The 17,558-nt window shown below is 38.3% G+C and overlaps 1 protein-coding gene across 12 annotated transcripts in view; it reads right to left on the bottom strand.

Annotated features, from left to right (window-relative positions):
- kalrna (kalirin RhoGEF kinase a) overlaps nt 1–17,558 on the bottom strand; it is a 734,910-nt gene that overhangs the window by 83,141 nt on the left and 634,211 nt on the right. For all 12 annotated transcript variants that reach the window (XM_087989060.1, XM_043693728.2, XM_043693729.2 and 9 more), the window contains 3 exons: nt 14,324–14,451; nt 4,810–4,876; nt 3,452–3,555 (listed from right to left, as the gene is read on the bottom strand). In XM_087989060.1, coding sequence (XP_087845186.1) covers nt 3,452–3,555; nt 4,810–4,876; nt 14,324–14,451 — 299 coding nt within the window. The remainder of the gene's footprint in view (nt 1–3,451; nt 3,556–4,809; nt 4,877–14,323; nt 14,452–17,558) is intronic.

Here is a 17,558-nt window from a genome sequence, read left to right on the forward strand (position 1 = left end):
ATATGTGGTAGTGCTCCAAATAAAGGACTTTATTACAGCATTGATTGCAGGGATGTTCAAGGAAGAATGTGGTAAATAACAAACAGAATAAATGAATAAAGAGGAAATGGTGCAATTCCACAGCACATTACATACCATTAAATTATGGGGGTGAGATAGAGGAGAAGACATATACACAGTCAACAGCTAGAAAATCAAAATAGTCAATTAAGTCAATGTGCTGTGCATTTCAAAGTTTTTTCTGCATCAATGGAAATGATTGTTAACTGTTAGCTTTCTGTGGAGATCTTCCCTACACAGCATCTCACTTCTTGTTCCACAATCTCCCACAGCCTACTTCTCCCTTCTTCTCAAAATCAACAACAAGACTGCGTTGGCAGACCCATCATTTCAGCCAGTTTCTGCCCCACTGACAATATTTCTTCATATCGACTCTATTTTACCCATGTGTTTTGTCTCTTCCCACTTACATTCATGATTCTTCTGAAACTTTCAGTTGGTTCCATGATTTCCAGTTTTCTGGTCCTAGCTTTCTCCTCTTCAACCATGGATATGCAATCCCTCTACATGGCCATCACTATCAAGTTGGTCTGAAGACTCTCTGCTGCTTCCTTGAAAAATGGTCTACATAAGATCCAACCATGACCACTTTTGTTCGCCTGACTGAGCCCATTCTCACTTTGACTGTCTTTTCCTTTAACTTGTCACTTTCTCTAAATCAATGGTGCGGCCATCGTGGGTATATGCAAGAATGTCAGCTATACGTACTCCTTTGTAGTGATATGGAATACTTCTTGTTCCGGTCTTACTTGGGCCCTCACCCACAGCATTTTCTGTAATATAATCGATGATGTCTTCAATGCTGCTTCCTGCTCTCATTGAGAATTCAAAAAAAGTCATTAGCTGGTTCCAATTTCTATCCTTCTCTCATCTTCATCGGATCCATCTCTGACTCTTCCTTTCCATTCCTTGACATTAATGTTTCCATTTCTGAGGAGGGGTCACCCACCGGTATCCATTATAAGCCCACTGACATCCATAAATCTTGACTACACCTCCTTCCACCCTGCTTCCTGCAAGAATTCCATTCCATTCTTCCAGTGACATCTGTTCCGATGATGCCACCTTTCACCAGGGTGCCTGTGACAAGACCTCCTTGTTCCTCACTCAAGGAATCCTTCTCCACCCTGATTGCCAGGGCCCTCAACCTTGTCAAGATTCTGCCCTCACTCTTGCTGCTCCTTCCCAGAATAATGATAGTGTTCTCCTTGTCCTTAATTTCCACACCACCAGTCTCTCCTTTTAAACCATTTCTGCCATCTTCAGAAGTATATCACCAGCAAAAAAAAACTTCTCCTTCCCTTCACTGTCAGCAATCTGCAGGGATCATTCCCTACATGACATCCTGGTCCACTTCTCCATCACTCCTAATCCATGCTCATTTCCTCACGGCATTTTGCCATACAATTACAGAAGGTACAACATGTGCCCATTCACCTACTTGTCCCTCACTGCCCCATACCCATAATACACCTTCTGGGAGAAGCAGCATTTCATTTGTATTTCTTTCACTTAATTTACAGTATTCACTGCTCACAATGCAATTTTCCTAATAATGGCAAAATGAAACACAGTCTTGGTAACTGCTTTGTTGGACACCTCTGTTCTATCTGTGAACATGACCCCAACTCCATATTTGCTTGCCATTTCATTCATCTTGCTCCTGTGCTAGCATTTCTGTCCTGGGCCTTCTATGGTGTTCCAATGAAGTGTAGTACAAGCTGGAGAAACAACACCTTATCTGCTGATTAGGCAGATTCCAGCCTCTAGGACCCAATACTGAGTTCTGGAACTGTCCTCCATTTCTATGCACAAAGAGGCTGTTCAAAACATCAGCTCTCTGAGCATTTTAATCTAATACCAATCTCCTGATTTTTCTCCATACATTTCATGCTGTTTCCATTTAAATAATCATCAATTTCCCCCTTAAATGCTTCAATTGAATCTGCATTCCAGACCTTGACTATTTGTTGAATGAAAATACTTTTCCTCCCCTCACATTTGTTGCTTGTGCAAAACACTTTAAAGCTAAGCCAATGATTCTTTTACCAACAGGAACACTTTCTTCCTATCTACTCGGACTAGACCCCTCAAGATTTTGGAAACTTCTATCAATTGTCCTCTTGGCCTTCATGTCTCCAAGGAAAAGACTCATATTTTCTACAATCTTTTCTCAAAAGTGAAATGTCTCACCTCTGGTACCATTCTCAAACTTCTCCTGCACTTTCTCCAATTCTTTCACATAGTGTGGCACCCAGAACTGTACAAAATCCTTCAGCTGATGTCCAACTAGGGTCCTATATACGTTCAAGGGTAACAACATCAGATCCAAAACCAAAATCATGGTTTTCAGAACCATGGTGGTTCCTGCTTTCCTATATGACTCTGAGACAGGGACTGTCTACAGCAGACACCTCAAGACGCTGAAGCAGTATCACCAAAGCTGCCTGTGCTAGATCCCATGAATCCGCTGGGAAGAAAGAAGTCAACATCAGTGTCCTTGATTAGGCCAACATCCCCAACATTGAGGCACTGATCACCTTTGATTGGCTACAATAGGCCGCCAGATCATTCGCACAGCTGACATGAGACTCCCCAAGCAGATGCTCTACTCCCAGCTTCCAAACAGCAGGCGAGCCCCAGATGGACAGAGTACGCACTTCACTTGAGACCCTCAAGGCCTCACTAGCAAAGTGCGGCATTCCCACAGACACCTGGAAATCACTGGCCCAAGACTGTCTAAAGTGAAGGAGGAGCATTGGGAAGGCTCGAGCACCTTCAGACTTACCATTGGGAAAAAGCAAAAGCCAGGTGAAAGCAATGAAAGGGGCATTCTCCCACACCAATGTCCCACCCACCCCTTCCCATGACCACCTTCAGCCCCAAGTGTCCCAGAGTCTGTGGAAGGAGCATCAATCTGTACAACCATAAGGACACATGCTGAGAGTAGAAGAGAGTCATCCTGAGTGATGATGATGATTTTTTCTGTACAACCTCCTTGCTCTTGAACTCTATATCCCTCTCTATGAAGCCTAGAATACCTTATTAATACTTTGTTAACACCTGCGTCTATCTGCCTTGCCCCCTTTAATGACTCATATATCCAGATCTCTGCTCTTACACACCCTTTAGAATCGTATCTTTACTTTATACAGTCCTTCCGTCATCTTTGTACCAAAGGATGCACCTTGCACTACTCCACATTGAACTTCATCTTCCACTTATCTGCACAGTCCACCAACTCGCCAAGGTTCTTTTGAAGTTAGATTTAAGGGAAAAAAAGTCTGAGATGATTAAGAAATGCTTGTAACAATTAACATTAACCAGTATTTCATCAAATGCAAAGTGCTGACTTTTCTTTCAGATAAAATACAAAACATTAACTACTCACCTATTGTGCCAGTCATAAATCTGATGAATATTTCCAAAAACTATCTTCTCTTTTCCTTTCATGTCATCAGGAACTCCTTTATCTTCTATCGTTTTCATGAAACCCTAAAACATCAAATGTATGTTGAAACTGCTGTCAGCAAAACTTTAAACTTGCAGTACTTGTCAAGTCAACAAATCATTCTATTTCTTAGTAAATACCTGAAGAATTTGTGTAGTCCTTTGTGTAGTCCAGAATAAAACTTATAAAGTGTTACATAAATAAAGTTAGGTGTCAAGACAATTCTATTTTTGTTAAGGGTGCTCAACTTTTGAAACATGATACAGTTGTCACAGGCCTCCTGTAACCCAGGGCTGGTGAGACAACATACAGGGAGACAACTGCTGGTGGTTTAGCTTAGGGGTCACCACACCTCAGATAATGGGCAAAGTTGAGAAGATAATCTCAGTTGGAGCAGGAACTGAACTCACATCATTTCAGCTCTCTGAACTGTAAACCAACTATCTAGCCCACCGAACTAACCAACCCCCTTAGTGCAACACGATAAATGGTCAAACATAAGTGAGTTAGTCACATTTCTGTTTTAGGCTGATAACAATGCAGACAATAGATACATTAGGCTTTGTTGTTGACTGAAACTTGCTTTGATTGGTCATGGAATTAGAGAGAAATCTCCCACAGTAACCTTTCCCTGAGGTTGTTTTAAAATCTTTTCTTCTTCATTCTGGAGATTAACTAGATGCCAGTCAGTGGAAAGTATTGAAGGACCATGATACTTAGTTGCAACATGACTGCATATGATAAATCAGATTGCCTCACAGGTCAGATTTACAATTAAATCTCTGTTGGAAACCATTAAAAGATGGCATAATTAGATGGATTTAACAGACCAGTGCAAGACAAAAAAATCATCAAAGCATAATTATAATCATTAAGAGATTAAAATGAGGCACAAAATACACTCTAAAGTCTTAAGGTGTCTATGGTACTGAAGTGTGCAGATCAGAAAGAACAGAAAGCTTGATTTTTGGTATATGCTGAGTTAACTGATCTCTCCCAGTGCAACAATCACTGAAGTACTGGAAAATTGAAGGAGAGGACAGAATGTAATAATAAACAATCTAAATTTGGGGCACATTCCTGCTGAGTGATATTTCCCACCAAGTAGAGGACTGTCAATCCATAAAATGCCAATGATGGGATGATGACCAAAGGGCAAATTCTGTCCTATATAATTCCCAGTATGAAAATACATTAATTCAATGCAGTTAGTCTTCTTAACAAGTGTGATAACTCTTTACAGTTAATATTATTATGTTCATTTAAGTGTTATACCAATTAAATTCGACACATCTTACCTCTACCACAACACCCAAGTCTTTCACATAATCCTTCTCAGTTTGAACAAGCTCATTTAGGACATATCTGTAACAAGATGAAAGGATTATTTGTGGATAGGTTCTGAATTCTGATAGTATTCTGTTAAGTTGGTTATGTTCAACTGCAATTATTTACAACACTGATGACTGACCACAGAATTAGACACAAGTTGTTCCATGAAGAATCTGCATCATTTTATGATTATTTGTAACTAATTAACATTTGGGCTTAATAATAAACAAAACAATTAGAGAAAACTTAAAGTCATTTTGTTTAGAAAGCTGCATGTATGGAAGAGATTGGAGTAAAGTTAACAAATGCTGGAAAGTCTTGACAGGTCTGATAGTTTGGAAAGAAGAAAGGCAGGTCAGCACTTTCTGTTTGGGTTAATTGCATTGTTTCCAGAGTTCCAACATTTACTGTTTTGTTTTTATCCTTTGAAGTTTTGGAAGCCTCTGTGTATTATAGTGCAGAAACTAATCGACGAATTCAGAAAACATCAAAATACCGATGGCCCAAATGTGCTAGTCAGGTACAGGGCCCCCTTCTCTGTCAGTGACAAGAAAAAAAATTGATAACATATCTTCCTCTGATTTTCTGGCCAATTTTTGAAATAAAATTACTTGCAATTCTTTCTTGACTAATCTTTGATTGGACACACTAAGATTGAGAGAAAACCAATGTTTTTAGGATTGTTTATAGCTGTCACTATTTGTAACTGAATAGCTTCAAACCATTGACAGTGATAACCCTTGCTTCAATACTCTCTCACCTGCCAACAATGTTCACAACTTTGTCAAATACTCAGCCCCCAGCACCAACCATACCCATTTCCTTAACTATGCTGAATCTTCCGACATCAGCCAGATGAGAGTCAGGGATTTCAAAGGTGAGTTGGAAGAGTGGGTGTGGGAAGTGATACGTACTGGGGGAGAGTTGTCTGGGCAGAGGGTAGGAGAGATAATAAGGATTAGAAAACATAAATTATCGATCAGAGTTGGTATTGACTTTTGCTCCAAACAAAATATGCTTTCTATTAATAGTAGCTGATTGATTCAATGTTCACTTTGCCTTTAACTTTAAAATGAAATTTAGCATCACCTCAGATTTTTCTTTTTCAATTTTATAATATTTTTTGACTATGGAAGATAGGAATTTATATATAAAAAATGAGTTATGACCAGTCCCCAGTTGAGATTCTCACTTCACTACAGTTCCAGACAGGATACCCCAAACTGTTAAGTTCGTGGGTGAGGAGTGATAAATTGGCTCCTCAATTCACCCACCCTCTCGTTGGTCACAACAAGGTCACTTTGAAAATGATTGCTTCCTCTGTGAACATCTTTCTTCCAGATCCAAGGAACTTATACTTTAAAATAAGCAAATTTAACCAGGTTTTCTTAAAATAACAAAATGGTGAGATTATTCATTACTAAATGAAATTAGTAACACAACATATGTATGCACAGTTTAGAAATGAGGTGAATCCAACAAGGTAATTGTCAAAAAAAGTTACATGGATCATCTCTCAATTGTCCATGATTAGCAGTTAAGAGTTGAATGTTGCAGTCAGTGCAGTGGAGGTTACTGGTAGCATTGACATTGGTAGGTGAATAGTAAGATTCACAGTTCTTACATTTACAGATTAATTGATATTCTATAGCTCTAAAACCTTTTGACTTTGATTGAATTCCAATATTCAGAATGAGAAAGAGTCCCTTACTGTCCTGTTTCATTTTTAACTGGATTCTTTCACCTGGAGTTAGAAAGAGTCTTTATCTGCACCCCATGAATAACTGGGAGGTAGTTCTTCAAATGTGACCATCACTGTACACTAATGCTCAAACACAGGAGGTGGACAAGAATATTTAGTCGCATTGGCACATTCCAGTAAAGTTGAAACTGCCTTTTCACCACCTATTCTTCAACGGGAAAAATACATGATATTTTTGAAGTTTTGGATATAAACCACAGGATACATCATTTTGTTGAGTAGGGGTTCTCAGCATTGGTATTTTTGTAGTCACAACAGATCACAGTCCACCTTCAAGTGTTACATTTCTTGCATTCCACTGGTCTCCCTTTCTCTCTCTAAGAAATCAATTAAGTTATCTTCATAGTTAGTTTTGACTGTGTCATCCATATGGAAATACAAGTTAAAACTGTTCATAGTATTTCAGAGGTGTGATCCATTGTCATAACACTATCGGCTGTATGCTATAATCCAAGGTGGTCCAACCAGAAATGGAGTGTTTGGTTACATCAGCAGAGTGCATTATATTCCATTTGCATACAAACTAAATTACCATCACCCTGAAGGAATTTGCTTACTTTTTCCTTGACTAACAATAAATTTGAATTAATTTCTGTTTTCAATAATTTCTTCTAATTCAAATCTTCGCAAACAATGCATTGGCAAAAATAAGAATTAGACTTCTAATAATAGTCTAAGAACAGTATAATTGTAATGTTATCAAATTAATAATTCAGAGACCCAGGAGGGTGTTGAACGGGGTTGGGATGGCGGGCAGGGGTGGTGTTGGATGGGTTTGGGAGAGGGCGGAGGCTCACGCACAGTGTGCTGCTGCCTAGTCTGAACTGGGAGCAGACATAATAGAAAACTACCAGCCCCAGAGGAAAGACATTAAATCGATTAACCGAATAATCAATTATCCGAACGAAATAGCGCCCACCCATCTTGTTGGGATAATCAAGGTTGCTCTGTAGTTTATTTTTAACTGCCCTCTGCATGGGCCTAAGAATCAGTTGGATCAAACCACCACAAAAAAAGCTCAGCGTGAGTAAAAATGGATAGATCTTAGCACTGATTCAGACACTGGAGATAACAAAGGCACAATCTACCTAGTCAACCCTGCAAAGTCCACCTCAATAACATCTGGGAACTTGCATCAAAATTGGAAGCAGTCCCACAGACTACTAAAATAACAGCTTGACATATGAATTATGCATTACAGCCAATATTCCAGAAACTTCCATCACCATCGCAGAGTATATCCTGTCCTTCTGCTGAACAGATCTCCCACAGCTAATGGAGTTCATTTTGTTTTATTCATTCACAGGATGTGGCCATCACTGGCCAGGTTGACATTGAATTCCCATCCCTAATTGTCGAGAGGGCACTTAAGAGTTAACCACTTTACTGTGGGTTTGGAGTCACAAGTAGGCCAGACCACATAAGAGTAGCTATTTCCTTACCTAAAGGACGTTAGTGAATGATTTTTTTTTCCCCTGGCAATAGGTTCATAGTCATCATTAGAGTCTTATTTTCAGGTTTACAATTAATTCAGATTCCACTATCAGCTGTGGCAGGATTTGAACATGGGTCTCTGGATTAACAGTCCAGTGATAACACCGCTTGGCCGTCACCTCCCCCAATGGCATAGAACAGCATTACTGATTGATTTATTTGAGTCTTGGGCCTGCGATAGGTGGTAAGGGAATTTACAAAAGTAGAAACCTACTTGGAGTCATCTTCATTAATCTATCCATAGTAAATTCATCTGTTGTAACAGTACTGGTAAGAGTACTTTCTTTTGGACACAAAGTCTAGCTTTCACACTGTGGGTACTTTCCATGTGTAATATAGCACAATGATCATGCAAAAACAATAGATAGAGAATAGATATAGTAGCAAATCTAGGCATCAATGAGATATTTTGGGCCATCAGCAGCAACAGTACTTAACCATAGTCTGCAACTTCATGGGCACATCCCTTATTGTGTTGTTATCATCAAACCAGGGACCAATCCAAATTCAGTGAGGAGTACAGGAGACCATGCCGGGACCAACAGTGTGATTCAAAACATAGGACTACATTCATGTTAAGCAGCTGAAACAACAAGTATACATAGCACTGAACAATCCAAAACCAATTTATTGGGTCAAAGCTTTCTAGACTTGCTCCATCTGGTCATGAATGTTGACACACAATTAAACAACTAATTGGAGAAGGAGAACTCACAAACATATTCAACCTCAGCTGTGGTAGAGCCTAGTGTGTTCATGCAAAAGGCAAAGCTGAAACATTAGCAAAACTCTTCATCCAGATATGGTGAGTGGATGATCTACCTTAACCTCCTCCTGAGGTCTCTAACATCATAAATACCAACTTTCAGCCAAATTAATTCCCTCCACATAAAATCAAATAATGGGTAAAGGCACAGATACAACAAAGACTTTGGGGCCTAACAGTATTAAGGCTATCATATTGAAGACTCCTGTTCCAAATAAAATATGTGTCCATAGCCAAGCTGCTCCAGTACAGTTACAACAGTATAAATGATCAGGCAATTCAGAAATTATCCAAGCATTCATCACTAATCTGCTCACTGATGTCAATTTGGGTTCCAAAAAGGACATTCTGTTCCAGAAGTCATTACAACCTCAGTTCAAACCTCAGGCAATCAAGAGGTGAGAGTGACTACCCTTGATATCAAAGCAGTATTTGACTGAGGGTGGTTTCAAGGAGCCCCAGCAAACTTGGAGTAAATGGGAATCTGGGGAAGTGCTCCACTGGTTGTGACATTGAAGACCAATTATCTCAGCTCAGGACACTTTGTAAGAGTTCTCAGGACAGCATCCCAGGTCCAAACATCTCCAGCTGCTTCATCAATGACTTCTTTCAATCATCAGATCAGACATGCAGATGTTTGCTGACAACTGAGGTTTACAGCTCCTCAGGTACTGAAGTATTTCATACAAACACATAACAACACATAGAGAACATTCAGATTTGTGCTGGTGAGTACATAATAACTTTCATACAACCCAAGTCATGGACAATAACCATTCCAAGAAAGAATCTAACCACTTAGCCTTGATATTCAATGATAGTATTATGGCCAAGGCTTACCATTGGCCAGTAACTTAACAGAAGCAGCTATATAAATAAGGTGATTACAAGAGTAGGTCTGGGGTTTGGAATTCAGTGTTTTTTTTTATTCACTCATTGGACGTGGGTGTTTCTGGCTGGCCAGCATTTATTGCCTGTCCCTAGTTTCCCTTGAGAAGGTAATGGTGAAGTGCTTTCTTGAACTGCTGCAGTTCACCTGTTGTAGGTTGACTCATAATGCACTCAAGAAGGGAATTCTTGGATTTGACATGTAACAATGAAGGAACAGTAATAAATTTCCAAGTCAGGATGGGAAGCGGCTTTAGATTTGTGCTTGGAAGATGATGGACAGGCTTTAGAGAGTCAGGAGGTGAGTTACATTCTGCAGTATTCCTAGCCTCTGACTTGCTTTGGTAGCCCTGTGTTTATGTAGTGAATCCAGTTGAGTTTCTGGTCAATGGTAACCTCCAGGATGTTGATTTCGAGGATTCAGTGACATAGCACCAGGTATGTACTCACTCCTGACTTCACAAAAGTGACCACCACCTAGGGGCACAAGTTAGGTACATGATGGAACATTTCCCCTTGACTGGATTATGCAGCTCCAACAAAAATGAAGAAACTCCACACCATCCAGGACAAAGCAGCCCACTTAAGTGGCACTCCATCTATCTATGAGGGAATCATTCATTCTCTTTAAAATATTTATTATTATTAAAACTATTAGAAGACAGGGATCATACCTCTGACCCCTATGGAATCCTGAGCTAGATTCTTCATTCTCGACTCAAGTTTGTATGACATCAACAGCTTAATACAGTTTCCAACATTAATCTTTTTGTTATGATCCCAGCAGATGGTACTAGTGGACAAATCAATTCCCAAAATGAAATCTGGCTTGACAGATCTTTTTTTTAGTGCATTAGTTATTGTGGTGGTTACTCACTGAGACATATTCAAACGTGATTGTACATTTTCCTTAACAACAGAACAAATGTTTATTACACATACAATAAATAAAATAAACCAAGGTATCTATAGATATAACAATGATCTTAACACAGAGACAAACAATGTTTCAACCTGTTTTCCAACACCACTCATTTCAGAGATTCATGTCTAAAGAAACTATACCCCTATCGCTATTCTTAAGGGTTCTACTTCAATGACTTGTGGCAGTTTCTTTGTTGGGGACTGTGAAATAATTCAATGAATCCTTTCTAAAGCTGCCAATATGAACTTTTCACAAATTAGATTCTCAACTTTCTTGGTTCAAGTGTTATGGACCAACCTAAACCCCCTCAAAATGTATTAAGAAGATAGCTTGGACTCTAACAATTTCTTATCTTAAAGGTAAGTATAAGGCACTGCTTTCCAGATGCAATTTAGTTGGTCAAATTACTCAACTTTAAGCAAAATATACTTTATTTTTACACTACAATGAACATATAGACAAAATAAAAATAAAATAATTGACTTAATTGTAACTCTATCAAAATGCTTAGCAGCATAATATGTATATTTACTACTACTAATTATCTGCCCCAATATAGTAACGTCTTATAAACACACCCTTGGCAAAGGCGAATTCAGTAAAATCGATTGTCTCTCATGCAATTCCAGCAGCTGGAAGAGAACCCCAGCTTTTAGCTGCAACAGAGAGAGGAATAAGAGCTTTCACATCCAGCTTCAAGACCTCAGCAACTGTAGAAAGCTAAAACTAAAAATCCTGTTTCTGTGGGAGCTTGACTTTACCCATTCAGGCTGCTTCTATTGTTCCAAGTTTAAGAAAAAAACCCACAAGCTGTTTACTTCATTGGCTTTGAGCAGATCACTTGGTATCTCTGTCTCAACCTTTCTCCATTAAAAAAAGACAAATATATACCTATTAAAGCCATAGTCTTGTCACACTAATAAGCTTCAAATTTTCATTTGAACTCTTCTGGTTTGGAAGTTCTAAAATTAAACCCTTCTGCTGAAACGAATTGTTCCCTGAACTGCCTTGAATCCTTTTTCTAGAAGATAATCTAAACATGCTCCTAAGTGCAATGCTGGTCTCTTCTGAACTGAGTTTAAAGAACTTACTCAATTCTCAATTCTTCCAAACTGAAAATAAAGGCAATGATCTTATGCAATAACTCTACCTTTCATAAATGCAACAGTATAACCATCTTCCGATTAACACCACAGGAATGCACAGTCAGCTTCTCTCTGACAAAATGTTGGATTTAAACCATTGTTATGGAAGAACTCTGACATTTATAAAAAAAGAAAACCCCATACAGAAGTACCCAAGACCCACATGAATCTATTTTGATAACCAAATTCCAGAAGTTATATTAATATATATAAATTATACACCTTTCATCACACATTTAGAACCATTATCTTAAACAAAAACACAGGGCATTGGGCAATCCCCGCATCCTCAGGCACATCAGGCACCTTTCAATGATTCCTTCTCACTTTCTACATTGGAACATTCAGGCTGTTATTTCTGATATTTTACAGAACATAACCCCCAATGTTACCAAACTTTTTGAGAGTTTGGATTCCTAGCAGTAATCATAATTTGATAAGTAATTAAAGCATGAAGTGAAATATTCTTCAGGAAGGGCTTATGCCCGAAACGTCGATTCTCCTGTTCCTTTGATGCTGCCTGACCCGCTGCGCTTTTCCAGCAACACATTTTTAAGATAGTAATCTTGAGGTCCTAATCTAGTAAATCCACTAATCTAGGAAAACCTCTGGGGCACAGATCTATATCCCATCAGGATAACTGGAGGAATTTAAATTCATTGAATATTAACTAACATTGAAAATTAGTCTTAGTAAGGGTGACCATGACAACTTCCATTGATTATTGTAAAAATCTCTAATATACTTAGGGAAGGATATCCATTGTCTGTGTCTGGTCTGGCCTACATGTGATTACAGACTGACAACAATGTGTTGACTCTTAACAGTCCTCTGAAGTGGCCTTACCAGGTGATATCCACTTCCTGTGAAAGAATATAAATTAAGTGTTCAATGAAGTCTTGTGGGACACGGCGATGATTGCCTCCAAATGCAGAGTGACAGGTTTTAACTTCTCAGAAGGATATCTTCAAATTATTGACTTGAAAATTCAAAATCACTAATCCATTTCAGCACATGAAGTCCATATTATTGATTATTGGAACCTCAAAGATTGCACAGAGCAGGGGTGCAAGGTTTAAGAATACAAGAAAGAGGAACCTGACTGCCCCTCAAACCTGTTCTACCATTCAATACAACCATGGCTTCAATTCTACTTTCTCACACATATCCTGTATCCTTTGATCCCCTGGTAAATCAAACACCTATCCATCTCAGCCTTGAATATAATCAATGGTGAGTATTTACAACTATCTGAGGTACAGAATTCCAAAGGTTCACAACTCTGTGATTGAAGAAATGTTTATACATCTGAACTCAAAATGATTAATCCATCATCCTCAATCTTCAATGATAGCAAACTCCCAGAGCAATGTGGATCTGGTCCAAGTAATCAAAGATTGGTAAGTGTTAAGGGTTGCATGCTGCATCGCCTAGTAGCCTGTGATTCTGCCACAATTACATGTTTCGATGCATCTGAAGCTAACTGATCTAAGCATTACTTCTATGTTATTCCCAACTACTAATCAAGAAGTGAAGCATGTTCCCAGACCTCTTGTTTCAGCAGTTTTGTTTGTCATGAAAATATCACTGGGACTCTCAGTTTTTTTAAAACATAATTAAATGGACATGGGAAGTCAGCAAATTTATATATTTCCCAAATCCTTTTGAGGATTTTAAGATCTTGACTGCGATGGGGAGACCAAATGGTGAACACTCTGTGGAACACCTCTGTTCAATCTATGTTTTGATGCAATTTTAATGCTCCATCTTGTTCCTAATCTCAACATTTTATTTTCATTGGCTTGCTGCTGCACTCCAAGGAAGCTCAATACAAGTTTACTGAACAGCACCTCATCTATTGACTGGTCACTTTACATCTTTTTGGACTGAACATCTAATTGTGTGCAATGCCACTTCTGAATTAATTTCTAATTATGCAATAATTATATTGTGCATGCTAATTAAAATTAATTTTAAACCGGGTTATATTACTGAAGTACTAGTTTAGAATCAGTTATCTCTGATCAAAAGGTAGCATTTGAATTCTATTAAACCTTGTGAACCTGAAACCCAAGTTTGAGCTAAAAGTAGAAATAAACATCTGATAACACAGCTTGCAAATAGAAAATACTTCAAATGCATGAAGCTGTCAAATCAGTGAGACTTTATCTCAGCCATTATAACTAATCTAGATGCAATTACTGTTTCTGAGTCACATGCTGATCATCCGATCTATGACATTCTGCAACTAGCTAAATGTTCAATGAATAGGAATACTGTATACAACATGTTTAATCTTCCTTAGCAGCTAATCTAAAATGGTACATAAAACTGCAATGATTCCAAATTCTGATTACTTAATCTAGAATTCCAACTTCTATTTAGATATGCAAAACATGTAATGAAAGATTTTGAGGCAAAGTAATATATATCTGAATATACTGATGTAATCAGTTTTTATGTTATATTTCACTGTAATGTTAAAGAAAAAAAAGCTTACGCTCTGCCTTTGAGTGCTTTGGCTCGCTTTTCTTCATCAAGATCTCCAGGTGACATTGAAGAATTCATTGACTCAGGACTAAGGGGATCTTTCAAATTACTTCGAAAGGAGCAGCCTGGTTCCAGAGTCTAGAAAATAATTATTGATTTATTAATTTTTTTTAATACAAAGTAAGCAAAAATGCCATACATTGATGCTGCATATCCTGCAAACATATAACAGGCCAGTCTTCATTACATGATTCCATTGATGCTTTCAGACCTATTCCCACTGAAGTGTTCATTTCCACTCATTTCTAAAAGGTTGTTGGGGTAATATAAGTTTGGGACTGGCACAAGACACAAATCAAAGGGCCATTGACAGAAACCTTTCGTCGTCATCATTGCTAACCAGATCACTTTTTAAAATTATTTTAGCTTAAATAGAGCTTTTTCTAACAAGGTGGCTGAAAGAAAGAAGGAAAAATATTACTTATTTGCAAACAGGACGCACCATTACTATGTAGCTGCAATACAAGCCTTCCTTTATAATGTTGGAATTAAAATAAGTACAGTCAGGCTTCCACAGGCTTTAACCTCACAAACAACAGTCAAAATGAATTTCTGAATGTCAGCATTGTGATTAATGAAATGTTTTTTGATGCCTTAGATTAATCTAAATCAACATTATATAGACCAGAAGTAAGAATATAAATTATATGTGCAGTTTAAAAATTGTGCTGCTAAGCCAAAGAATTTTTCAGGATGCATGGGGTTTAGAAATACCCCCATGGCCTGAATCCTACACTGAGTTCCAAATTACACAAAATAAGTTCAGAAAATCTCCTTAACAGCACAGTTCAATGTCTGTCCAATTTGTAGTCTGTAGAATTGATAATAAGTCTGCCTTGTCAGTTATAACAGTTATAGCAAGTAACTGCCAAGTATCCATTTCTCAATTAGGGAAAGAAACGTCCAAGCATGAAAATGTTTCCGAGGTACTTTTTATCATGTTAAATGATCTATGGAAAGCTAAAGGTGGCACATTGCACCAGAAGTCCAATTCTAACTTTCATATAACATACACAGTTACACACACCTGAATCCACAATACCATTTCTAGCATTGTGGAGAGGACTTACACAGCAGCTTGTACATAGATAACATAGGACAAGTTGCATCAATGAAATAATAGATAATGAAACAACTAATTACCCATCCTAATGTTGCTAAGATTATAATATTTTTGGTTGGATTTCTGGGATGAAAATGCTGACAAAACATCAGTTAATATGCTTATATTTTCGAAAACATGTTTAGGTACTAAAACTGTAGCATGGTTTTCAAAAACTTGAAAATTTAGTTTGTGCTTGATATGTATGAATTTAACTGTTTTTTTTCCTATGCTTGTGTTATTTATAGACAATGAAGTAACCAATTGGTAGAAAAGGATGAGGTTTATCTATAATTTCCTGACAATGAAGTCAGGAAAATTGCAGAAAGAATCTCCAAAACCAATACAGTCCTTCAGCAAAGGAATTCTGAGTAACATTTGTGCTAACCAGACAGTACTAACATGTCAGGCTGCTTAGATCAAGATGTATTTATTTGCATTTTGACATTGTGCACCTTTTGAATTTTATGTCATGCGTATAGGTTTAAGGAATGTGCAACTGTGGCAGCAAAGGAATTTAAACCGCAGCTTCATATTTCAAAATCTCTCCATTTATCATCACAATGCTTGACAAAGCTTATGGAATTTAATGCTCTCAATACACTGCAGGAAAATTACAATGAAACCAACACTTGTTCATGCTGTTTCAAGATATGCTTTGTATGCTAATCTTTTTTTCATCAACTGAAAATGTACCTGTTACCAGTTCTACAATCTATTATTCTGTAGCTCAAAACAGTCACGACAGATAAAGGCAAAATTTGAAAACGAAGAAATGATTTCAGTTCAAGTGGATTGGGGCAGACAATTTATTTACCCTGCTGTCAAGTAACAACAATGTACCTGCAATGGAACAAATGTTGGACTTTTTGTACTTTAAAGTTGAAAGCTACCTCTGTAACTTTCATTACACTGCGGTTCCAAAACCATTTCCTAAAATTCATTCACACGATGTTGGCTATGCTGGCTGAGTCAGTATTTATTACTCATCCTTAATTCACCTTGAGAAGGTGGTAGTGAGTTGCCTTCTTGGACCGCTGCAGTCTATATGGTGTAGATACACACAGAGTGCTATCAGGAAGGAGTTCCAAGTTTTTGACCCCACAACAGAGAAGAAATGACAATATATATCCATGCCAGGATGTGTGTGGCTGCAAGGGAACTTGCAGGTGGTGATTTTCACATATGTCTGCTGTCCTTGTCCTACTCGGTGGGATTGGTTATGAGTTCTGCCAAAAGGAGCTTTAGCGAATTGTTTCAATGCATCTTCCAGCTGATACTTATGCTGCTACTGTACATCAGCAGTGAATGTTACTAAAGTAATCAGATGTGGTACCAATCAAGCAGGTTGCTTTGTCTCTGATGGTGTCAAGCTTCTTGAGTGTTGTCAGAGTTGGAGTCTCCAAGTAAGTGGGAGTATTCTATCATACTTCTGACATTCCTTGTAAATGGACAACTGTTGATGAGTCAGGGGTTGAGTTATTTGCTGCAGAATTCTTAGCCACTGACTTGCTCTTGTAGCACTGTATTTATATAGCCAGCCCTGTTCTGTTTCTGATCAATGGTAAACCCCATAATGTTGATAATGGGGGATTCAATAACAGTGACACCATTGAATGTCAAGGTGCAATGGTTGGATTGTCTCTTGCTGGAAATGGTCATTGCCTCACAGCACCAGGGTCCCAGATTCAATTCCAGCCTTGGGCTACTGTCTGCTTGGAATTTGCACATTCTGTGTCTGTGTGGGTTTACTCCGGTTTCCTCCCACAATCCAAAGATGTGCAGGTCAGGTGAACTGGCCATGGTAAATTGCCCATAGTGTTAGGTGCATTAGTCAGAGGAAAATGGGTCTGGGGGGGGTTACTTTTCGGAGGGTCGATGTGGACTGGTTGGGCCGAAGGGCCTGTTTCCACACTGTAGGGAATTTAATCTAATCTAAATGTTACTTGCCAATTCTCAGCCCAAGTCTGGTATTGTTGCATTTTGGACAGGGACTGCATCAGTGGTGAACAGCAATCATCAGCTAACATTCCCATTTCTAACAATATGATAGAAGCAAGGTCATTGATGAAGTAGCTGAAGA

Source organism: Chiloscyllium plagiosum, unplaced genomic scaffold (genome assembly GCF_037043375.1).
Source record: "Chiloscyllium plagiosum isolate Xiang-an unplaced genomic scaffold, Cpla_swu_hap1 HiC_scaffold_7, whole genome shotgun sequence".
NCBI classification, from domain to species: Eukaryota; Metazoa; Chordata; class Chondrichthyes; order Orectolobiformes; family Hemiscylliidae; genus Chiloscyllium; species Chiloscyllium plagiosum.